General features: G+C 33.6%; 1 protein-coding gene and 2 long non-coding RNA genes across 3 annotated transcripts; all 3 read right to left on the bottom strand.

Moving 5' to 3' along the window:
* Window positions 1-9,115: 9,115 nt before the first annotated feature.
* On the bottom strand, window positions 9,116-10,190 carry LOC136069726 (uncharacterized). The gene is made up of 4 exons (XR_010630953.1): window positions 10,100-10,190; window positions 9,900-10,007; window positions 9,390-9,767; window positions 9,116-9,274 (listed from the first exon to the last, which is right to left on the bottom strand). It is a non-coding gene; the product is annotated as an uncharacterized LOC136069726 (long non-coding RNA).
* Window positions 10,191-11,486: 1,296 nt separating this feature from the next.
* LOC136069725 (uncharacterized) lies at window positions 11,487-12,870 on the bottom strand. The gene is made up of 3 exons (XR_010630952.1): window positions 12,529-12,870; window positions 12,203-12,376; window positions 11,487-11,920 (listed from the first exon to the last, which is right to left on the bottom strand). It is a non-coding gene; the product is annotated as an uncharacterized LOC136069725 (long non-coding RNA).
* A 229-nt stretch (window positions 12,871-13,099) lies between these two features.
* LOC111986768 (1-aminocyclopropane-1-carboxylate synthase 1) lies at window positions 13,100-17,077 on the bottom strand. The gene is made up of 4 exons (XM_024018449.2): window positions 16,817-17,077; window positions 16,169-16,300; window positions 15,838-15,998; window positions 13,100-14,278 (listed from the first exon to the last, which is right to left on the bottom strand). Exons 1-4 carry the CDS (start codon window positions 16,979-16,981, stop codon window positions 13,315-13,317), a joined length of 1,422 nt encoding a protein of 473 aa, XP_023874217.1. The 5' UTR covers window positions 16,982-17,077; the 3' UTR covers window positions 13,100-13,314.
* Between the last annotated feature and the right edge of the window lie 8,203 nt (window positions 17,078-25,280).

The following is a 25,280-nucleotide window of genomic DNA, read 5'->3' as shown; positions in this document are numbered from 1 at the left end:
GCAAGCTAGGGAATTTTGCCTAAAAACTGGAATTTTTCGATCAGTCGAGGATCAGCTTCGATCGATTGAGCCAATGGAAAATTTGAAAATTTGAAAATCTTAGAATTTTTTGCATAAACCCAACTAAAATCTAGATTTTATGATATGAGATTCACATGAATGCTTCCAGAAGATTTCAAAAACAATTTGCTCCCAAATTTTCAAACTTTTCACAAAATAGAAGTAAAAATCACTTGATCTAAAAACTTCTAAAACACTTCTCTTCAAAATCAACTCAATTAAAGAAAATGTATCATACATCACTTCATGAGTAATCAAAGATGGCCAGATTAGTCAACAAATAGTCATATGTACAGAATTTAGCATTGATTTGCATGTAGGGTATGCAACTAGTAAGTGTACAAAGTATAGAAAATGTGATATGTAGATAGTAATCAAACAAATTTTCTACATCATCNTTCTTTTTTTTTTTTCCTTTCTTCTCCTGGGTTCGATCTCCCCTGTTCTTTTTTTCCTTTTCCTAGGTTCAGTCTCCCCGGTGTTCTTCCCTTTTTTTTTTTTTTTTCCTTTCTTTTTTCACTGGTTCAGGTTTGTGGGTATTGAGAGAAAAAAAAAAAAAAAAAAAAAAAAAAAGCTCCACCAGTGACAGGTATGGGGCCCACAAATAGTGTGAAAAATATTGAGTGATGAAAATTGAGTGATTGTGCCAAACAACCTTGATATTTTAGAGTGATGAGTAATGAGTGATGAGTGATGAGTGATGGAAATTGAGTGACGAAAATTGAGTGATGAAAAATGTGGAGCCAAACAGCCTCTAAATGTTCGAATTGCAAAGTTAGGAACATATTGTAATTATGTCTAAAAAAAACCTCATTTTCTTAGTGAAAAGTTTTACTTGCAGAAAGATCTAGCATGCGTTTGGATTGAAATTAAAATTATAAATTATTTCACTATTCAACTTATTTTTGTTACTATTCATGGGTCTCATTACACTTTTTGGTACTATTCATGAGTTTCACTGTACTATTTCAACTAACTTTTACATTTATTTACAGTACTTTCAATAATAAGTTTTCAGTTTCAGCAAAATAAGCGGTATCCAAACAAACCCTCAATATCTTATAATTTTTACTATATCTTTAAAATTAATACATTTTTTTATAGGATAAAATTAATACACTTAAATAAACTTCAAGTTAAAAAGTTGGATCACCCCCTCTCCCCTTCTTTATTTTATTCATTATATATTCAAATTTTGACCTTGGTTGAGTAGATCGTATAATGTTTCTAAAAAGTAAAGATTGAAAGAATACTTTCATGATTTAATACAGTACTCAAGTAACCACTTATGTGGCATGGTCGATGTGGAACTAAGAACTACCAAACTCGAGTTCCATGTTGCCACATTAATGGTTATTGCATAGAATTTGACTTTGGCAAAATTGAGTTTTACTTTGAATTCAACTTTGACAAAATCTAGTTTTGAAGGAGCACATAACTAAATTAATTGGAAATGAAGATTTTTAGGGTCCGTTTGAGATCCGTTTATTTTACTGAAACTGAAAACTTTTTACTAAAAATACTGTAGATAAAGGTAAAAATTAGTTGAAATAGTACAATGAGACTCATGAATAATACCAAAAAGTGCAGTGAGACTCATAAATAGTAAAAAAAAAAAAATGAATACTAAAATAAGTAGGCAAAAATAATCTTTGCCAAATGGACACTTAGAGCATTAGTATCAGTGGTGCTAAAAATCTATTTTTAGCACCACCAAATACAAAAAGGGTGCAACATTGGTAGTAGTATAGGTAAAATTTTTACCTACACAGTTACAGTGCACTGCCGTATATGATTGTGCACTATAGCTCAAAGCTAAACTGAAAAATAATTTTTTATTCCCACCTTACATTAAAATTTTTTTTTTCTAATCTCTTTTTACCTCTACCCGATTTCAGTCATTCACTTTCTCAGATCAAACTCTCACCTCTCTCTCATATTCATCAAACTCTCACCTCTGCACCAATTCATCATCCTCTCACCACCGCCACCGAAGCTCACCGTTGCACCATCACCACCAAAGCTCACCATCACCAATTCATCATCCTTCTCCCTTTCCTTTTTTTTTTTCTTTCTTCTTCCACTCCTTACTAGCCCAACTCCCCTACCCCACGCTGCAAACCCACGCTGACCCATCTCGCCCTCGTCGCCAACCCAAGCCCCAAGCCCCAAGTCCCAAGTCCCAAGTTGACCCACGCCAACCCATCTCGCCCTCTCTTCTATCTAACCCATCTTGGCCTCTCCAACCCATCTCGCCCTCTCTTCTTTGTTTGGGTAACCAATTTCTTCAAAGCTTGCTTGTTGATTTGCAAGTGAGTTGTCTCTGTCTTCTTCATCATTTAATGCTTAGGTTTTTTGATTTGGGTAATTGGAATGATAAATTTTTCATGTCAGTTGGGAATTGTTTTAGTAAAAAAAAAAATTGTATATTTATAATTTTGGGTTAAAAAAATATTATTGTTACACTAGAAGATTATTTGCTATCATGACGATTGAGAAATTGTTTTAGTAAAAAAAAAAAAATTGTATATATATAATTTGGGTTAAAAAAATATTATTGTTACACTAAACGATTATTTGTTATCATGTGGCTTTATGAGAAATTGTTTTAGTAAAAAAAACAAATGTATATATAATTTGGGGTTAAAAAAAATATATTATCATCACACTAGACGATTATTTTTATTTGCTATCATGTGGCGGTGGCAGCAGTGGTGGCAATGGTGGCGGCGATGACGGTAGTGGCAACGGGGGCAACGATGGTGGCAGTAGTGGTGGCAGTGGTTGTGATGGTTGTTTATTGTAGTAGAATATTATGTTGTTTATATTATTTTATTGTGTTCAAAACTAAAATAAAACTATTGATGTTGGGTGGTTTGTAAAGTAAGAAGGTAAAATAGATAAAGTAGCTTTTGGTAGAATCAAATATCTAAAATTAGCAAAATAAACTGCCTTTTTGATCCACACCTCCAAAAAAAAAAAAAAAAAAACTTCAGCCTCAATCAGCTACAATGCACTGGCGTGTCCGTGATAAAATCCTAGAAGGCCTACTGGGCACAATATGCTTGTACTTGGAGCTAGGGCTGTAAATGAACCAAACCGTTCATAAACAGCTCAGGCTTGTCTCGATAAAAAACTCGTTCATGATTGTTTGTTTATAAACAAGTCAAGTTTAAGCTTTAGTTTTCGGCTTGTTTAATAAACAAGCCGAGCTCAAGTAAAAAATATTGTTCATGAACACTAAGACTCGATGCAAAAGTAACAAAACAAGTTGAGCCTAGGCTTATTTATGAGCTTGGTATTAAAATTGATATGAGCTTGACAAGTTAACTCATATCCTTCTATGAATTTAATTAATTATAATTTGAGACCACTCATCCAAACCAAATAGGCTAGATAATAAATTTGATGTGGGCTTGATAATATACTTGTGTTGGATCTCAAGCTTAAAAGCATGATATTGAGCTATTGAGCTTGAATTTGGGCTTGATATTGAGCTCGAGCTTGGCTTGACTAATGAATCAAGCCAAGCCAAGCTGAGTTCAAGTTTTTATACTTTATAATGAACTCAAGCTTGAACATTATTTGCAGGCTTGTATCAAGCTCAAGCCAAGTTTGAACATTCTGCTTTTGTTGTCAAGCTGAGCTTGAACATTCATTACTCAACAAAGCTCGGCTCATTTACAATCCTATTTGGAGCATCCAAACCGGTTATTCTTATTCCTGTCTTGTTATCTAAACCAATTAAAATGTTGCATAGATGCGTTGGATCCAACTAAGAGCGACTAAATCATTGACGAAGTGAAGATTTTATTTTAGGGGACCATGGCTTGAATGTAAAAAAAATGAAAATTACAATCAAATTTGATTCATTAATTTTTTTTGGAGAAATTTGATACATTAATTAGAATGTGTTTTTCAGCTCAAAAATTAGTTTAATTTGGTTTTGAATCAATTTTAATCAACTCATTTCATTTAGTTTGTATGTTATTTGATGCATTAGACACTGTTTTTTTTTTTACTCTTTCATTATCCATTTACTATTAGACTTTTTTTGTTTCCCCCTAAATATCGTAATGCATAAAAAGGAAAAAAAAAAAAGAAAAAGAAAAAAGGGAAGAACGAACCTAGGAGAAGAAAGGGGAAAGAAAAAAAAAAAAGGAAGAACAAGAGAGACTGAACCCAGGAGAAGAAAGGGAAAAAAAGGGAAGAATGAACCCAGGAGAAGAAAGGGGGGAAAAAAAAAGAGAGGAAGAACACAGGGAGACTGAACCCGGGAAAAGAAAGAAAGAAAAAAAAAAGAGTTGTTTTGGTCAAAAGGTGCGGCTGAATGGGTCCCTCATGTGTGTTTAATTACAAAAATGCCATTGAGTTATGAGAATTGGAAACTAAAAACAGTCAAAATGTATTTTCAGTTTCTATAACTCATAACTCAAAAATCAGAGAATTGAGTGTTGGAAACAGAGTTATGAAAACAGAGAAATTGTGCAACCAAACGGACATTTTGCTATGGGTCCCACCATTTTTGACAATTGAGTTACGAAAACAAGTGAACCAAACAGCCTCTTATGCCCTGTTTGGTTTATTTTTTTTGTTCACTCATCACTCTTCACTCAATTTTTATCACCCATTACTCATCACTGATCACTGATCACTGATCACTCTTCACTCAAAAATACCCCAATTTTTATAACTCAGTTTGGTGGGCTATTTGGGTGAAATATTTCAGTGGGTTTTTCAATTCATTAACTCACTTTACGTCTGTCACTGGGTCCCACAAAAATCAATTCCAAACACAAGTGCACAGAACGGTCACAAGCCTACCCGCGTTGGCTCTCTCTTTCCTCTTCACGCCCTTTCCATAACAAGGCACTCTGTTCCCAACTTCAACACTCTCTGAGCACACAGCAACGTCTCCACTCTCTCACACCGAGCATCCGATTTTCAAACCCTCACTCCGCCTCTCATTTTCTGCCCTTCACTTCTCCGCCTCTCATTTTCTGCCCTTCACTTCTCCGCCTCCACTGCGTTAGATCCCTCCATTGTGAAGAGGGTTGAAGGTGGTTTCAGAGGTTCCTCTGTCGTTCCTCATCTCGAACTCCAGAAACCCAAACGAAGGAATCCAGTCTCCCAACCTACTGTCTAAAGTGAGAAATGTGCATTAAATCAATATCATTACCAAAGGCAGACATTGTACAAAAATTTCCATAACACACTCGGTACAGCAATATTTTTCTTTCCCAAACCAGAGGCAGAGCAAATCAGACATTGTTACTCACCATGGCTGTAACAGAGGAACAAACCCAAAAACTTCTAAAATATACAAAATTAAAAACATAAAAAGAGGCACTACAACATGCATCGTATGACTCTTGGTTCTAAATAATACCATAAATAAAATAAAAAAATGAGTAACAGAGGAACAAGCCAAAGGCAATCATTGTACAGGAAATTTCCATAACACTCGGTACAGAAATTTTTTTTTTTCCCAAGCCAAAGGTAGAGCAAAGATGCCTCTGTTCACTCACCATGGCTGTAGCAGAGCAACAAACCCAGAAAATTCTAAAATAAAAAAAATTAAAAACATAAAAAGAGGTATAAAAGCTATACTTGAGTAGAGAGTATAAAAAGAGGCATAAATAAACTCCTTCCCATTCCTCAAGGTCTCAGTAAACACAATAGAAAAACATGGAAAAACATGGAAAAAATAAAAAAATAGCAAAATAAAACCCAACAGATGGAGGGGCTGAATATTCTCACCGGTTTTTTTTTTTTTTTTTTTTTTTTTTTTTTTTTTTTTGCAATTCACATAGCAAAACTGATCGGCGGAGAGATGCGCTTCAGAGATCACTGCGTGTTGCTGTGCTGAGGCACTTCAGACTCGTTACTGTGGTGTGGGTTTGGGAGAAAGAAAATAAAAAGTGATGAAAAGTGGTGTAGTGAAGGGCTGGGCTGAAGAAGGTAGTTGGGAAAATAAACAAAAGTGCCGTTGGATTATTTCAGTGGGTCTGCTGTGATTTGACAAAACACTGGTGTGGGACCCAAAAGCAGCCCAACAATTACACAATTTGCCATTGAGTGAACAAAACTCAAAACTCAAAAAAATGAAAACAGCCTGCCTGGAGTTTCCTAAACTCATATCTCATATTCCACAATTCTAAGATATGATAACTGAGTTCACATATGAAAAAGAAGCCAAACAAACTTTGTGTATGTGGGGCCCACGAATTTTGAGATATGAGTTAACAAAACTCAGTTTTTGTGAGATATGAGATATGAGTTTCCTAAAATCCAAACAAGGCCTTACTCTCCAAACACTTTTTGTATGAGAATATGTCAATTCAACTAAAAAGCTTTTGGCAGTTAAGAAATTGAGGTTTAGATTTGTTAAAAGGTGAAGTATTCTCAGTTTTATGTTATATAAAATACATTTAAAAAAAAAAAAAAAACTAAGCTTATATTGCGTTAGGTCATTTTGTTATAAATGGAAATTGCCAACCATAAAAAAATTTGGGAGTCACACTATTATGCTGTGTTGTTGTTGTTAGATAATTTAAATTGGTTTAACATTTGATAAATGCTTGTCCCTCTACTGTTATTTTATAGATAAATATAATATTGTTTGTATCGTCTCTTGGGCTTTGGGCATTGTTTTGTAGGCCTATTACTTTGTTCACTATCAAATTATCAATCTCAAGTCCGGAAAAAAGAGAGTTGCCATAGGTCATTTTGTTATAAATGGAAATAGCCAACCCTAAAAAATTGAAGACTCACACTGTGTTGTTGTGAGATAATTTAAATTGGTTTAACATTTACACTATCTATGGTTTGAGGGGAAGAGGACAAAAAAAGAAAGAGAAATTATGTAATTTTATCTGTTTGGATAGCATGAGAGAAAAGAAAATGAATTAAATTTGATGAAAAACCTTTCGCTTAGGCCAATATTTTTCCTTTCCTCTTATTCTTTTTTCTTCTCTGCCATTCTCTTCGCTCAAACCAAACATAGGATTAAATTCATATGCCTCTACTGTTGCTAAAATATATAACCGTTTGTATTCTCTCTTGGATTTTGGGTTTGTTTTGTAGGCTTAGGAGTACACTTGTATTTGTTCCTCGAAAAAATAGAGTACACCTGTACCTAGCTAGTGACCATCCCCGAGTCGGTGTGACTTGACTCCCATAAACGAACACGTGTCTGAAAAAGTCAACCATTGAACGGTTGACATGTGGCCATCCATAAAAATAGTTTTTAGAATTTTGCTATTTTAGTAGATATCTTTTAGCTTGCATATATGGTCTCATTCATAACTTCACTCAGCTAGCTTTTTGCATGAAAGCTGGTCGATCAGTTCACAAGATTATAAATCGAATTAATTGTTTGTGGCCTCAAGAACAAGAAGGCTTACAGATCACACAGCATCTTTATAGAACATTAATGCCCCAGACGGCAAGAAAACTTAAACATGTCATTTTCTGCTGAGCTGAGCAAAGAAACAGGATTTTGTTTGCCATTGTATACAAACTGACAATGGGTCCTAAAAATCAAACTAGCAAAGGTCGGTTTATTTACTGAGACAAAAGGAGGTCATTTGGCTAATTAAGCAACCATTTGTACATACACAAATTAATAATGTCCATGCATGGTGGGTCAGGTATATGTCTCCTCGGCTTGGTGAAAGTGACTAAATATAAACATCGCTATTTAGTGCCCACATAAACCCAAATAATTAAAGAACATCGAGCCAACTGTCATCCCCCTCATCGGTTTGGCCAAAAACTGTGACACTTAAACAGTGACATTGCATATTTCTTGCGAGCTACAATCATTAAGTTTAATCCTAAAATTTCACAATAGATAACAGACTACGATACTACTACATGAGCAACACGTTATTACTTGTTAGTGCATTATCATTATACTAGTGACATTGAAGTCATATACTCAATATGTATATATTATATAAAAGTGGGAGTGGGAAATTTGGACAAGTAAACATGTACATTTTGTAGATAAACGAGCAAAAAGTGTCTATAGATCAACATCATCGCCATCGATCATGGGCTTATAGATGAGTTGGAATTTTCTGAAATCGAGTCAGTGACGAAATAAACATGTAGCACGCACGCTCATAAACTATACATATTATATTCCAAGTTCGAACGTGGCATTGGATGTCATGCTTAATGCGTTAACTATATATAAGAGGATGTCATGCTTAATGCGTTAACTATGTATAAGATTAATATTGTGCCACTAATTAAGTCAATAATGAATGCAACATTTGCAATTGGTGATGTCATGCATGTTGCAATTTTATTATTATTATTATTATATGAAAAAAATAAGTCTGTTTGTTGGCATTGACTTATTTATGTTCTAAACAAACTTGTTAAGGTGGCCCACTACAAGAAAATGTATTTTTAGTGACGAAATTAGACTTTTAGTGACGAAATTCGTTTCATCGCTATAGCCCTGTCGCTAAAAGTCCTAGTGACGAAAAATTTCATCACTAAAAGTCTAATTTGTTTAAAAAAAAAAAAAAAACTTTTAGCGACGAAAACGTTTCGTCGCTAAATGTTTTCCTCGCTAAAAACAGTATTTAGTGACGAAAATATTTCGTCACTAAAACTATTTCAGTTTATTAAATAATATTTAGTGACGAACAATTTCGTCACTAAAACTATTTTTGGGTACATGTAGTGACGAAAAAATTCGTCGCTAAAAGTATTTTTAAGAAAATCCATGCACATATAGTGACGAAAATTTTCATCACTAAAACTATTTCTTACAAAATTCCACTGCATTTAGTGACGAAATATTTCGTCACTAAAACAATTTTTTGTTGCCATATTTGTGACGAAAAAATTCGTCACTAAAACTTATTTTCTGTTTTTATTATTTTCATGACTTTGATATTAACCTGTAACCAGTCATTACATTGTTAAAACCTCATATTTGATTAGCACATTTATTTCAACAACACATTTATAAAAAATCGATCCATACATTCCACAAATTAAAATTAAAACAAGTATCAAATTCAAACTCCTTCCATATAATAATTGTTTGCAACACATACAATAACTTAAGAAGTTTTATAACAATACAAAAAATGTAGCATAATATAATTAGAACCCGCTAAAGCCAAAAGATGTCCTCATACGTCTTCAAATAATGCCAAAAGTAAATCCCCTAAAGCCACCAATAAGAAATCTGCACAAATATAAAAACACTACTACATTAAAATCGTAAAGTAAAAACATTAACTATGTTATAAAAAAATTTCTAACAATTAGTTTCAAATGAAACATAAAAAATGAAGTGTTACCAATAAGTGATTTAACTTGAAGATGAACCACCCCTATAGTTAAAACCGTCATCATAACCCTTACTCCTCAAAAAATTAAAAATATTCTTTTGGATCTCATCTTGCTCCTTAGCTCGCGCCTCTTACTCCTTAGCTCGCTCCTCTTCGTCCCTAACTCTTGCCTCTTTGAGCTCAATTATCTTATTTTCTAACCGATGAATATACTCTACCGAGGCACTAGATGAGGTAGTTGTTACTAGAGAAGAGGAAGGTCTCATGCCAAGTCCTTTTACAATACCGGATTTTTTTCTTAAAAACCAAGTTTGAGATTTCCTCTTGTGTAAGGGGAATTGCATTAGGATCTTGACAATGATCCTCTTGCACTTTGAGAATAGTTTCCTACCATTTGAAAGAGAAAAAAGGAAAAAAAAAAAACCAACAACAACAACAATCACAACATTAATACTACATATGTAATAACTTTACAAACATGATAAGAATGGAATAATAGGGATAGAATGATACACATACATATGTCGCTTCATCGTCATGGTGTATCCACTTATTTGTGTTTGGATTAAAATGAACATCTTTGTAGACTTTTGCCAATTCAGGAACTTGACTACCATTATTATTTGTCTAATTAATTAACATTCGAGTGTTAGTTATTTATAGTTAATTAATCACAACATGTAATATACTAAGGTTTAAGAAAATGAATAAACACGCACCTCCTCATCAACCCTAACAGCAAATGCCTTTGTCCCGCATCTATGTTTGCCTGAAGTCTTGCTTCTATTAGTTTTTTGGGTAATAATCAGTCATAACCAAAAAGAGAAGAAGATTAGCAAAAATAATATAAGAAATGAATAACAAAAAAAAAATTTAAAAAAAAATTTTAAAAAAAGGAAGACCTGAATCGGTGAAGGGAAGCGAAGGGTCACCGAAGGGAAGTCAAACCAGCGCTTGGAAGCCGAACCGGCGCTGGGTGAGTCGCTGGTGTGCCACTAAAGTAACGCTTGGATCGTAGCGAGTGTGACGCTTGGATCGTCACAAGTGCGACGTTGGGATCGTCACCTTTGCAGTGCCGGTGGGCCGCTGAAGTGACACTTGGATCGTTGCCTTCGTATAGCCAGTGGGCCATTGAAGCGACGCTGAGCGCAATGCTTGGATCGTCGCCTTCGCGTCGCTAGTGGGCCGCTGAAGCGACGCTGAGCGCGACGCTTGGTGCGTCGCCTCCGCGTCACTGGCTTGATTATCTGGCTAAATCGGAAGTGAAGATATGTGTTTTGTTGTGGGTATGTGAGGGAAAGACCAGAAAGGGTAAGTGAAAAAATGAAAAAATAAAAAGGGGCTGAAGCATATAACTGATATAAGTGTTATCACTGACACCTTTAGCGACAAACTTCATATTTTGTCACTAAAGGTGTTAGTGATAACGTACTCACACTTATGGTTTAGTGACGAAATTCATATTTCGTCACTAAAGCATACGTTTAGTGACGAAATATGATTTCGTCACTAACAAATCTATTATTGTTTTTAGTGACGAAATTAATATTTCGTCACTAAAGCATATTTTTAGTGACGAAATGTTATTTCGTCACTAAAATCATATAAGTGCAAAACCTTTATTTTTTTAGTGACGAAAAATATTTCCTCACTAATTTTCGTCACTAAAAGTACATTTTGTTGTAGTGTGGGGTTGTTCTTACATCTTAAGGCCGTTTGGAAGAGAAGTTTAAGTAATGTTATTTGGCTGTTTTTGATATACATGTGGGTGAAAAAGTGTATTGAAATGTGTGTAAAATTGTTTAAAATGTGAAAATGTGTGTTAGAACCACACAACCAAACAGGGCCTTATACTCGATTGAACTTTGAATTCACACTATATATTAAATATGATACTCATTTAAAAACATTTTGAAGACAAAAAAAACAAATGAATATACACAAGCACTTTACCAGCCGTCAAAAGAAATATTTTAATCATCACATATTATATATACTAGTATATAGCCCCGTACTACCGCACGAGAATGTATATGTTATTAATCATGAGTTTATTTATGTTTAAAATGCTCAGTTAAGTCTAAATTCATATTATTAACAAGAAAATTTCATTAACAAAACTTACCAGTATATATATTTTACATAGAAAAATGAACCTTGGTGACATTGTTTATCCAAAAGATTCATTCACGCTTTTGAATCTTCAATCTCTATTGGTGATTGAAATTTTCGTAGCTTAAAAAATTTAAAATTAAAAAAAAAAAAAAAAAACCCCCTCAGAGTTGTACTCATTTTGTAGTTTTACGATAGGTCATTTTGTAACATGATGGGCATTTGTGTGAAGAAAAAACCTCTGAAATTCCATGGCTAATAAAAGAAATTCTCTCCAATCTCTTTTTATGGAGAGATGAGTTTGTACATGTTTTTATACATCCTTCATAGTTGTATTATCATGAAGCAGGTCCAATGGATTTAGATTGGTCCTACCAATTCCCAAAGCATGAGTGTTTAATGTGTTATTAATTTCATCTCCTTGGCTTCTGCACATGACAGCAAAATTAAAAATAATTAGATTGTACACGTGTGTAGTAAAATTGGACTTCAATTTCAAATTCTAATTGAACAATTGGAATGATAATATATAATAGTAACAACAATAGGAAAATTCAAATAAAATTTCGAATTAAATTGTAACAATCTAAATAAAAAATTTCAGTAGAAAGACAGGGTGGAGTAATCCACTCCAAGAAGGTGACCAAACTTACGTAAATATAGAATAATAAATCTCTCTCCAGAAAATTTACATTGTTCATAACCTTTACCTTCACTGAAAATTTTAAAAATATAGTGACTCTCATCTGCCATCCAGACATCTACAGCCGGATCCTCTCCAATTTGCGTGAGATTCCATTGATCACTAAGTTCCTTTACAGCCTGCAAAAAGTATCATCCATTGGTCCACAGCAGTGCTTTCTTCATTATTTTAGGTGTCAAACCTGAACAAAAAGCCAAATATAAGGATAGTGAATTTTAGGCATAATGTGCATCTAATCACATATTAGCAATTTATAATAAATGTAAAGATGCAAACTTTGTAAGTGAATAGTAAAAAAAACTCAGTGTCAGAACCAAGAAGAAAATACTTTACTCCGAAACTTAGTGCAAATATAAAGACGCAAACTTTGTAAGCAATTTATAACAAAGATGCAGACTTTGGCTTTGCTATCTTTTTGGATGTACCCAAACCAAGTTTTTATCACCGATATTAATCTCTTTGGTTTTTACGTTTGACTGCAAAATCAAGAAAAAACTTAATTAGCACAGTAACTTACTTGACCCGATACATAGAAGTGGTTTTAATGAGAAAAAGCTCACATACATTTAGCCACATGATGTAAAATTCAACTTCAATTTCAGATTCTAGACACCTAGCACAAAATTAGAACTTTAATAAGGAATTTTAATTTGAGTTTCTCTCTGCTTCACTTATTATTATATATATATATAAATTAATAAAATAAATATTGAAAATGTACTTTATTATAACTTGAATTTTAGAAATTTTATGTAAAGGATATCCGATCAACTCCAAAAAGGACATTTCTAATCCCATTAGAAACTTACAACACCCATTCTATCAAACAAACAAAAAAAAAAAAAAAAAAAAAAATACAACAAATGCGTGGCTGAAATTCCAACCAGTAGCCACGTTTTACAAAAAAACGCGGCTAAAAAACGCGGCTTAAAACTGCATTTTTTTGTCGTGTGAAAAAATTCTAGTAATCAAACAGCAACAACATCTCAAATCTTATTTTCTAAGTACAATTTAGTAGGAAATAAATTAATGAGAATAAAATCTTAAAAACTAAGTTTTCTCAACAAGGTGAGAACGTTGAGAATTATAACATTGTTATCAGACAAATTAAAATATTTGTCATGCTCGAACAAGCGGTGAGCGAGGAGACATCATGTGTGGTGACATAACACTCTCATCATATCTTCGAGATGTGAAGCTAAGCTTAAGATTGCTTTGGAATTTACGTTTACTTTTCACTTGCTGCTTTTCTACAAATACTCGGATCCTTTCGAGTGCAACTTCAACTGTGTCATCATCCATATTTGCAAAGCAAACCCTAAACCAACCTGGCTCGGAGCAATGAAACGAAGACCCTGGTGAAACATTGAGCTTCACCTCATTGATGATTAGTCGCCAAAGCGTCATTTCAGACTCGAATGTTGGTTCTTTTAGAAGCCTACGCAAATCCATCCAAACAAAAAGCCCAGCATTGCTTTTCAAGCAAGTAATTCCCATTTTTTCAAGTCCCTTGGTGAACAAGCTGTGCCTCTTGGCTAGCCTTTCCGAGTTCTCCTTGAGAAAGTTGTCGACAAACTCATCGTCTGAAAGCATTGAAGCCAGTAGATGTTGAGTTTGTGAGGAAACTAATCCAAAGCTTGACATTTTGCGCCCACAATTCACGACTGCATCATTGAAAGAGTAAACTATGCCGACCCTAAAGCCAGGGAGTCCCATATCTTTGGACAAACTATAAACAATGTGAATGAGATCACGGTCACATTCCATTTCCTCTATAATTTCGGAAACGCTAATGAAACTTGGAGAGCTGAACACACTGGCTGCATATATTTCGTCACTGACTAAATGGATTTTCTTTTCATTGATGAAGCTCACTAGGCTTCTCAATGTGTCTCTGTCTAAAACCGTGCCCAAAGGGTTTGACGGGTTTGCTATGATCAAGCCCTTCACATTGATATTGTCTTGTTGGGCTCTTTCGTATGCTGCTTCCAATGCTGCTTTTGTGATAAGAAAATTGTTCGAGCTATCACAGTTGACAGGAATTAGCTGCACCCCTGTTCGCCACCCACAGTCACGGTCAAATCTGCATTCAAACACGAAATTTATCAAACAACTTTCTTTTAACTTCTCCTTCAAGTTTTAGCAAAAAAGTCACGTCCAAATCCACGAATACATTATATATTATAGTTTGAGAAAATATTTTTTTACACCAACAGGGTTGGTGGTTTAGGCGCACTTGTTAGTGCTCTTTGTACTCATGTATTGCATTAACCTGAGATCGATTATGGTGTTACTATAATTGTAACTTTCCAAATAGAAAAGTCACACAAGTCACCCTATAACCATTTTTTCTTTACAAAATAAATATTTTTTTTACACTCATATATGTTACACCCACCCCGTAACAATATACACATGACAAAAATAATGTTAGTATTTAAAATATAAAAGTGAATATGAGAGGATATTTCACCAAAAAAAAAAAAAGAATATGAGAGGATAAAAAAGTTATTGGCTATTAAATTTTCTGCATGTGCTTGCGGTATAGAATGAGCATGTGAGTCCTTTTGACCCGTTGGCTTGCTGACCAGACTATCTGTGGTCCAACCCAAGTGCAGGGAGGATAAAAAATAAAGACCGACTGGAGGAATTGATTACATCTAGATCTAGTACAAGTTTGAGACTTTTTTGTTTTAGACAACTTGGAATATTAAGGAGGACATGATGAGTATAGAAATTGTCCAAAGTATCCAGCTGTACGCATACGCAAGCACTCTGCTTTTGATTTGGATTAGGTGATGACCAGCAGGTTGTTTCAATAACAAGGCTTATAGGTCAATAGCAAGGGTCCACTAGCTAAGTTTACACAAATTAATATATGGAGTTGGTATAAATAAAAACTCTGCTTTTTGACTTAATAATAATCTAGTTTATTACTTCGTGTGTATTAAATAATCTAACTTGGTATGTACTTTGACCTAACTTATAGTATCAAACCATATTGAATTTTGACTTCCAAAAGTAGTAAATTATTTAATTGACCTTTGCTAGCTATAGTTGGGATTGGAATATTTGACATTGTAACAATATCATATATATAAAAAACAACAATTGACCTATGCTAAGCAAAGACCTGTAATTTCGGGGAAATTGCTAGTGTAAAGGATGAAACCAATTTTGAACACAATACCTGTCTGTTCAAAATTCCCTGTTTGTTTATATGTTCAGAACCACGAGGTCATGACCATGACTTGGATTCATTTGAATTCATCTTTCTGGTGAAGTTCTTTACACTACTCTGAACTCTTACAGTTGTATATAAGGAATAAAGTGAGCCCAACAAACTAAGATTAGCAAAGTCTTGTTTAGAAACACAGAAAACAGAGTCGCATAATTAAGTTGGGATATTAACTTATTTTTCAACCTTTATTTTTTTTTTTTTAATAATTCACACATGGGAGAAGTATGATATTGACACGTGTTTTATAATTGACATATGTCAATATTTCCGTGTTTACAGGAGGAAAGCTTTTTATACTTTCATCTATATATAGGACTCAAAACAACAGTGATCGAACACCTTTAAAGAAAACAAAAATGAGAGAGAGAGAGAGAGAGAGAGAGAGAGAGAGAGAGAGTTACGCTGGATAACATGGCGAGGGTACAAGGAAAGCATCGCCAGGATTGGCAAGGCAAAACATGACTGTCTCATTTGCTCCAGTAGCTCCACCACTCATGACTATGCGTCTTGGATCAAATGTGACCCTACCACCTCTTGCTTTACTCATAAAGTTTGCTACAGCCTGCAAATAATTCACACATTTTCTTCTAATTGTCAATAATATATCAAATATGTGTGTGTGTGTATATATATATATATATATATATGCCAGCTCTACGTCCACATTTCTCTATTTTATCTAATTTTCCTAACCCCAATACTTTAATCATTCTACAAACAATAAATTCATACTTGTCTAAACTCCTTGAAGCCATGATAGTCCTGGAAGATAGCAATATTCTTGAATTCGTGAACTCCTTCAGCGGTGCAAATGGAAGCTTTAGGATTTCTCCTAATCCACTCTTGAATCAAATCAAAGCAAAGCTGAAATACATACATATATAACTCTGGATGTTAATTAATGTGCATTTTTAGTGAGGAAGAATAAAATTCCTCTATCCCAACGTGTGCTCCACTCTTATGCTCTACCAGTCACACGGTTCGACATTTTTTTTTCCTATATGTCATACTGTAGATGGTACAGTATAACGTGGAACACTCGTGTAAAAGAGGCTTATGTGAGATAATTTTAGATACCGCTTATTTTGCTAAAAACTGAAAACTAAAAATATTGTAACAAAATAATTTTTAAATGTGTGAATAATGCTGTGAGACCTATTTTTAATAAAAGTTTGTGTGAAAAAAGAAGTTTGTGAGTTCCGTAAACAGTACACAAGACCCATTGAAAAGCACTATCCACTACTTATTTTGCTGGTTAAGAGATAATGATCGAGCGTTTCTCAATAATTAAAAAAAAGAAAAAAAAAAAAAGCTGAAAACGCAACTGCTATCCAAACGCTGCTAAAAGCAAAATTAAAAGTTTAAAGTTATCCATCAAACCTGATTTTCTGCGAGACCCATCTGGATGACTCCATCACTATTATCAATAGGGTGATATGGGTTGTTATCATATGCCTTCCACCCATCAAAGTAAGGAGAATTCTCACCATGACGATCATTGGTTGCAATCTTAGACAAAAGTTGTTGATTCTTACTCAAAGCCATATCTTCAATAATATTGTTTCTTTTTTGAGATTCCAATATTATTCTTTCTTAAAGCTCACTTGCTGTAGCTCTATGAATAATATGGATATTGTCTAACAATGTAGTAGTAGTGAGTGACAAACTACCAGTTTGGCTATTTATAGTGTAGGAGATGGAAAGTGGAAACAGATGGGAAAGTTCATTTAAAACTTCAAATGCTTGAAAAAATGACACCTAAAAATAAAAAAGGGGTAGAGTCGGAGAGCCTTAAGTGTTCGTATTGGTCAACAAGCATCGTAAGTGCTTGCGTGTTACTCACGATATCAACCCTTCACGTGGCCTGGAAAAGAGAATTTTACTTCATTCTTGTTTTGGTCTTTGAATGTTTTTTTTCCCATGTATATGAGTCCTCTTTACTTGTCCAGGTTGCCGGGTTAGGTACTTAATTTTTGTTGTTCAGAACGAGAATTTAACTAGTTTAACACTCCATGGAAAATAAAATGCAGGGCAATATGTGAAGTTTCCACGACGTACACCAGGTGATTCACGAGGTTTGAAAGAATGAGAGAAAGAGAGAGAGGTTTCGGTGCTGACTTGAAGTGCCTTATTCTGGGCGATTTTTTGGACCAAATCACACACAGGATTTTCACAAACTTCAGGATATATCAAATTTCCAATGCGAAAATATCAACATTTTAAAACATAATAGCGAATATAAGAAAGAAAGAAAGAGAGTGTAAAAATATCATTACTCCTGTGGAAAAAATAAATAAATATGCGGTAGTCTACATGACATTCCACAATAACCAAAAGACTGTATTTTCTTATTCACTTTTCTAAGTTACAATGAAATCCATATTTATAATGTAGAATACACAAAAGTCAACGATAAATTACATTGTGATTGTATATATATTGATTGCTCCAATTCCATGAGTTTCTTTAACAATCAATATATTGATTTATTAATCAACCTTATAATTTTTCCCGATAATCTTCATTTAAATCATTTGATCTTCAACAACAGAAGATCAAATCAAGAAATTGTGTGGCTAGAAAAACCTGGTAAGCCAAACAATAATAGTTGTACGTACATTTTCTTTTTCTCTGGGCTAATTTTTAACATCAGTAGATCAAATCAAGATATTGTACGTGACTCAGAAAAATCAAAAATCTGCTATTAAGCCAAACAATTAACCTGATGACAGAATAAGTGATGCTTTAAAGTGTTCAAGGACCCCACAATCTTGCATTCCCCAATCTCAATTTCAATGTTTTTCTCATTGCATCCGCATCCGCTATCTTTTCTTTTCCTAGCTACTTATTACTACAGTAAAGACTTAATTGCTTTTTACGAACAATGCAATTCCCATTTTGTTGGACCGTCAACATTACATGACAAATGAACATTGGACAACGGAGTGATGGACGGCACCCCTCTCAAAAAAAAAAAAAAAAAAAAATGGACGGCACGGTAACATGTTTCATTTCTGCCACATAGAAGAATTTTTGAATGAAGCAGTACTGTACTGTAGTATAGCCTGATTAATTTAATGATCCACGTTTGCTCGTTTACGCGGTAGATATCTTTGAATATCAATGATAAACGTGGTTGTCATGTCACACTCTCATTTCTAAGTTTCTTCTAAGGTCTATGCATACATATATATGTGCCTAATTATTTCACATTCAAATGACTCATAGAGTAGCAAGCAAGCACATTACAGGTTAATAATGTGGAACATGAACAAAAAACTTGTGAATCTTCCTATTTTCCTTGATTTCATAAGCATCCAAATTATAATTGCTAGCATGGAAAGTTTGTACTTCTAGCCTTAATTTTGAATGGTTTCACTTGAGATAGAACAAATTGATTTCATACACCTGCTATTGTAAAGTTTACCCCTTTATTTTATTTCTTTGTTACTATTATTCTCTACTTTACATGGGCAACTTTAGTTTATTGCATCACACAACACCTACCTCTAATACTATCCACATATCATGGACTTGATCTCCCCGTTCCCCTCCCCCCCCCCCCCCCAAATTTTTTAAAAATATTACTATATTAATAGGTACTAATTTTAGCAATTTTGTTCAATAAAATTACACTTTGCCTTCCGTAATAATGCCATCAATTCTTTTGAGAGTAATGTTATTAGTGGCGGTGCCACGTTCAATCTAGTCTAGGGTGATCCAAAACACCTTGACCTAGAAAACAAAATTATATATAATAATTAAAAAAATTTATTTGTTTACCCTTAAAAATTTAGGAACACCCTCAACCAAAATTAGGAACACCCTCAAATAAAAAAATAATTATTTGTTCTACTTTCAAGCAAAAAAAAAAAAAAAAAAAAACCCAAAAAATTTTTTTGAACTAAAATCTGAAAAAAAAAAAAAAAATGTAAAAGAGAAAGCTCACCAAGAAAAAAAGCCTAATATATGCGATTACAACCTAACCTAAAGAAACCAGAGCAACAGATTCATCAGGTAAAACAAAACCAGAATAGAGCACATCAACGACAACAACCATTACCAACGGACCACGCCTTCGCCTCGAGCAACGCTGCAACAGAGCACATCGGTCTCGTCTCAGTTCAAAACATCGAAGAAAAAAAAAAAAAAAAAATATAGTGGCAGCAAGAAAACTTAGAAAAGACAAATAAGGAGAACAAGATCAGAGACTGAGAAAGAGAGAATGCACTGGTGTGACAGTGTCCAGCCATTTGAAACTTTGAAAAGAATATTGACAAGTGTGAGAGACAATTGAAATTAACTGGATAGGCGAGAAAGAGTGGTTCACGTGAATGGGTTTAGGAAATGGGAAAGTGAATTTCAAAAAGGTTGTATGATTTTAATTACCCAAAATGTTGGCTTTATTTACAAAAATGCCATTAATGATTTTATTATTTTATTTATAAAAATAACCATATGCAGATATGCTTAATTTTTCTAAGAGTTGAAAAAAAAATAAAGCTAATATATTGAATTTTTATTTTTATTTTATATATATATGAATAATATATATATATATATATATATATTTATTTATTTATTTCTTTGCAATAACTCCGAAATGATACACTGAAATAGTCTGATACCAATTCGGTACCGAAATATTTCATTTCAATTAACAAACCGAAATGAGTTCCAAAATGGTATTCATAACATTGCCTCAAAGTATTTTATCTTTCTCTCTCTTTACTCTTTTACATATATGGGTTAATGGGTTAACGGATATGTGTTTCTCGCTTAGACTCTCTATCTCTCTCTCTTTATCTGAAGACTAAAAGCAAATGAGAGTCTCTCTCTCTTTGAGACTTTATTTGAGATTTTATGTGATTGCTTAGCTTTACCTTATCACTTTATTAATATTTGCCCATGTTTTTTACTTTATCCGTTGGTGTTAGTGTTGGTGAGATACAATTAATTGTTTTTTAGTGTATTGTGATTTGTGGTCGTGAATTTTTTTGATTGGCTCTTGTGATTGGGGGCCATGGGGCTTGTTTGTTGAGTGGGGAGTGGATGGGGGCATGTGGCTAGGTTTGGATATTTGAATTGGGGGAAGTAAATGCACATGGGGTGTGTGCTAGTGCAACTAATAAACAATAATTTAATTAACCAATAATTAATTGGGAGAAGTAACTAATAAACAATAATTAATAATTTTATAATTAATGAAACAACAATACAACGAATTATAGTTTATAAAAGACAAACAAATTAATGAAACAACTAAACAAAAATAATTAATAATTTTATTAATATTTCAAATGAACTTATAGTTTATTGTTTATTCTTTTGCTAGAATTATGGACAAATATTTGATAAGAAAACAACGTAAAAGAAAATTGTAAACTTTATGTATTTGCGTGTTTTTTTTATTATTTTTGTTGTCAATACACAAAATTTTCTTTTTATTAGATTGTGTAATTTATACTTGTTGAGGAACACCCTGAAAAAAATTTCTGGAACCGCCACTGAATATTATAGCCACAAATGTTTTTACAACGTTTATATAAACTATTGAGGTAGCAAATTTTTATTGGTTCATACACTTGCATCACTTTTTACTTATCAATAATCACTCACCACATTAGCAATTTGTAAAAGTTTTGTAGGTTTAGCATTTTTTATCACCTTTTAAAGAACATAAAAAATTAATAGATTAAATCTAAAACAAAATATACAAGCCCAAAAAAATTAGCTCAACAACAAAAATTACCAATAATAAAACTAAAAAAATTAAGCCCGATCAATTTATTTTACCCAAAACAAACAACTTGGCCATTTAAAAAATTTTAAACAAAAATTCTTAATAGTAAAGCAGTAGACTCAAAAGCTGAAGCTACTGCACACAGCTAGCAGTAGAGTCGCTACCCCTAATTCCAAGTCTTGGCTCCATCCCTGTCCCTATCTGTCAATTCTTTAATATGTAGGTCATCCCTTATGTGCATTACAACTAAGGATGACCTAATTAAGTCATTGTTCTCTAATTATAAGTCATTGTTATTTATTTTATTTTTTGACTAAGTCATTCTTTAAAGCTACAACAATTAAGTGTGAAACTTTCAACGCTAATTAACTCAATTTTTTTCCTCCAAAAAAAAAAAAAAAAACCTCAAATTTATACTCCCATATTTGACAATAACCTTAAAGTTCGAATAAAAGCATATTTTTTTAAACGAAGTCCTACATATAACGCATAGGCTAAAGAGAAGTGTCCAACTTTACAAGATTGGGTTTGGTAAAAAGTGTTCAAAAGTTTTTAATATATCTACATATATATTAAATGTGAGGTTGCACTCACACTTCCTTCAAAATTATTTGGAAAATATTTTTACTTCTCTATCTACACTCTACATCACATCACATGATTTTCTTTACTTGAAGCCCAAGCTTTAGCACCTTCATAGCTTCTTCCGTTGATTTTTTTCTTCTTTTTAATTTTTTAGCTAGGCTGAGGGAAAAGTTTAGCATGGAGTGGTTGTACCAACGTTTACATGAAATGTTATTCTTATTCACCAAATAATTTTTATTTTAAAAAAATCCTAGCCAAAGCTCAAAGGGTCTAACGGACACTTTAATATTGAATACATATATAATGCAAATATACAAATTTTGACCATCCAGAATCGGGCAACTAATCTTAGAAAACATCTAAACTGAGATCAATGGGCTTGACCACAGATTGAAGGTGTTATCGATGACATTAATAAAGTTATGTTGTAGGTTCACCGTTAGTTTAACTTGCAAAGTTTTATTGGTGAATAAAGGACCTAAGTTTTAATTTTTTGTACACCAAAAATTAATTGATGTCTTAACTTGATAATAATAAAGAAATTATCATGTAGCAGATGCTATAGGTTTCAATCACATCGTATCTATTAAATAAATTCAAGGAGATATAAAGATATTGTAAAAGCTTAAAAGAGAGTGACACAAGAACAAATGAAAGATATGAGGTTCAATCTAACAACCTATGTCTATAGAAAATATCCTCAAGGACTACATCTTTATTACAATTCTTGTGTTACAATAAACCCAACATCATGAGTATTTATAATAAGAAAATGCCAGAAATACAAACTTTTTTACAAAAACTTTTACAAACTCCTAATGTGGTGAATGATTATTGGTAAATAAAAAAGTGATGTTATTGGCAGGCTCAAATGAGAATCAGTAAGAAGTTAGCCACAACAACAATTTGTATAAATATTGTAAAATAGTTTGTACCTTTAGCATTACTCTTTATAATATGCTTAACTAGTTAACCTTACAATAACCACAGTTAATAGACTTGTAGTACAAATTTATGTCTTGGTTTGCACACCAAGCATGACCGGGCTTAAAGGTCCGTTTGGTTCAAAGAATAGAAAAGTAGAAATATGGAAAATTAATAGGAATGGGTGAAAAAGTGGGAGGATAGAAAATATTTTAGTTTCCTCTCATTGTGTTTGGTTGAGGGGGTAGAAAAGTGGAAAGATAGACTCTTCTGTTTGATTGAGTAGAAAAGTGAGATGATAGAAAATAAATTTGTATAAATTTACTCTCATGTATCTATTTAATAATATGATAAATAATTTCTTTATAATCATTAAAAAAATTTACTTATTATCTATTAAAATTAATTAATCTAAAAATCAAGATATCATTCATATTATATTATTTGTCTTTGTTATTACATTATATTATATTATATTATATTTTTCTTTGTTATAACATTACATTATATTATATTATATTATTAGAGGTTAAAGCCATCATTTGGTTAAAAATTAAAAAACCCACGGTTGATTAAAAAAAAAAAGCCACTGTTCGATTAAAAGGACAAAAAAAAAAAAAAACGTTGAATGGGGATATTAAGAAGTTTTTTGGGGGTGGCTGCCACTCAAAGATATGAACACTACTTGGGTTTACCTTCCCTGGTGGGCCGCGCTAAAAAGGAATCTTTTAGCATCATCAAAGAAAGAATCTGGAAGAAGCTTAAAGGCTGGAAGGAAAAACTATTATCCCAAGCTAGAAGAGAGATCTTAGTAAAGGCAGTTGTTCAAGCGATACCCACCTACACCATGTCATGCTTTAAACTCCCAAAAGGGCTGATCAAAGAAATCGAAGTACTCATAAGAAAATTTTGGTAAGGATACAAAGGAGAGCAGAAGCGCATTCACTGGATTAGTTGGGAAAAATTGTGTCTTCCGAAGAGTGAGGGGGGCATCAAATTTAGGGAGTTAAATAAGTTCAATGATGCCCTTCTGGCCAAACAGATTTTGATGAACCATGAAGATTCTCTGTTTCACAAGGTTTTCAAGGCCAAGTTTTTTCCGGACTACTCAATCTTGGAGGCAACAAGTTATCACAAAGAATCATTCGCATGGAAAAGTATCCTCCAATCCAAACATGTCATTGAATCAAGTTTAATTTGGAGAGTAGGTGATGGTAAGTCAATCAACATCCGAAGGGATAAATGGCTACCAATCCAATGCTGTAGAAGTGTCATTTCCCCGATTTCCTCTCTTTGCCCGGAGTCCACAGTGAGCACTCTGATTGATGTGTCTATCAAACTTGGAAGGCTGATCTGATAAAGCAAGAGTTCCTTCCCCATGAAGCTAGTATTATTGTTGGTTTGCCGTTAAGTATCAATCAAATCCCAGAGAAACAAACTTGGTTTCCTTCAAGTCAAGGAATCTACTCTACTCGAAGTGCATATCAGATGTTAGCTAAATCTAATAGGTGCCTTGTTCCAAATTGCTCAAACATGGGTCGAAGTAAAAGAATGTGGACTGGAATTCGGAGCTTGCAAGTCCCCCCCAAGGTTAAGCACCTGTTATGGAAAGCAACCCATGAAGCTATCCTAACCTTGCTTAACATGTGGAAACGCAAAGTGGTCCCATCAGTCACCTGTCCTAGGTGTCTCTCGGCTTGTGAGGATACTATTCATTCCATGTGGAGCTGTCCTGTTTTCGGGTCATTTAGGAAGCTTCTGCAGCTGGTCAAAAGCTTCTAAAGCACAGATTCATGTGTTTTGCTGACTTCATGGAGCTATTAGTGAAGATGAAAGATAGCTTCGATATCAACCTGATAGTTGTGATCTTATGGATGATTTGGGAAAGTAGGAATTCTAACCGTGTGGGGGGCTGCTCTTCTGACCTTCAAACCATTCGAGCTAAGGCTTCGACCTTTTTACATGATTTTTCCTCGGCCCAGCTTCCTCGACAAGTGTAACCCTCAAGTTCTAGCAGTAATACTAAGTGGTTTCCCCTTAACCCTTTGACGTATAAGGTGAATTTTGACAGGGCAGTTTTTAAGGAATTAGGTGTTGCTAGTTTAGGTATGGTTATTCGAGACTCTGAAGGTTTGGTTATTGGAGCTTTGGCTAAAAGAATTCCTCTACCATGTTCAGTTGCCATGATGGAAGTCTTAGCGTGTAAAAGAGTTGTTTTATTCGCGAAGGAGATGAGCATTTTTGAAGCCACAGTTGAGGGGGATGCTGAGATAGTCATCTCGGCACTCAAGGATGGAAGTACCAACAATCCAAAATTTGGCCATATCATCTAGGATTCCCTCATATTAGCAAATGATCTTCATTTATGTGTTTTCTCTCATGTAAAAAGATTAGGCAATACTGTTGCCCACTACCTTGCCAGAAAGCTAAATTTGGTAATGAGCTCCAGGTGTGAATTGAATCCATCCCTAATGACATAGCTCCTCTTGTGTATCGAGACTCTTTGTAGTTTTTTCTTTCTTTTCAATGAAATTGACCTTCGAGTCTGGATTCTAAAAAAAAAAAAAAAAGCTTCATTAAGATAAACATTGA

This window comes from Quercus suber, unplaced genomic scaffold (assembly GCF_002906115.3).
Source record: "Quercus suber isolate HL8 unplaced genomic scaffold, Cork oak 2.0 scaffold_185, whole genome shotgun sequence".
NCBI lineage: Eukaryota > Viridiplantae > Streptophyta > Magnoliopsida > Fagales > Fagaceae > Quercus > Quercus suber.
Note: the sequence above shows the minus strand (reverse complement) of the source record. Positions and strands in the feature narration are given on the sequence as shown.

Coding starts and splice junctions, on each gene's coding strand:
- LOC111986768 (XM_024018449.2), bottom strand. CDS start 16,981: ATGGCTTTGAGTAAGAATCAACAACTTTTGTCTAAGATTGCAACCAAT. Junction 16,301..16,816: donor TGGGTCTCGCAGAAAATCAG/GTTTGATGGATA, acceptor TATGTATTTCAG/CTTTGCTTTGATTTGATTCA. Junction 14,279..15,837: donor CCCTCGCCATGTTATCCAGC/GTAACTCTCTCT, acceptor GTTTGAATGCAG/ATTTGACCGTGACTGTGGGT.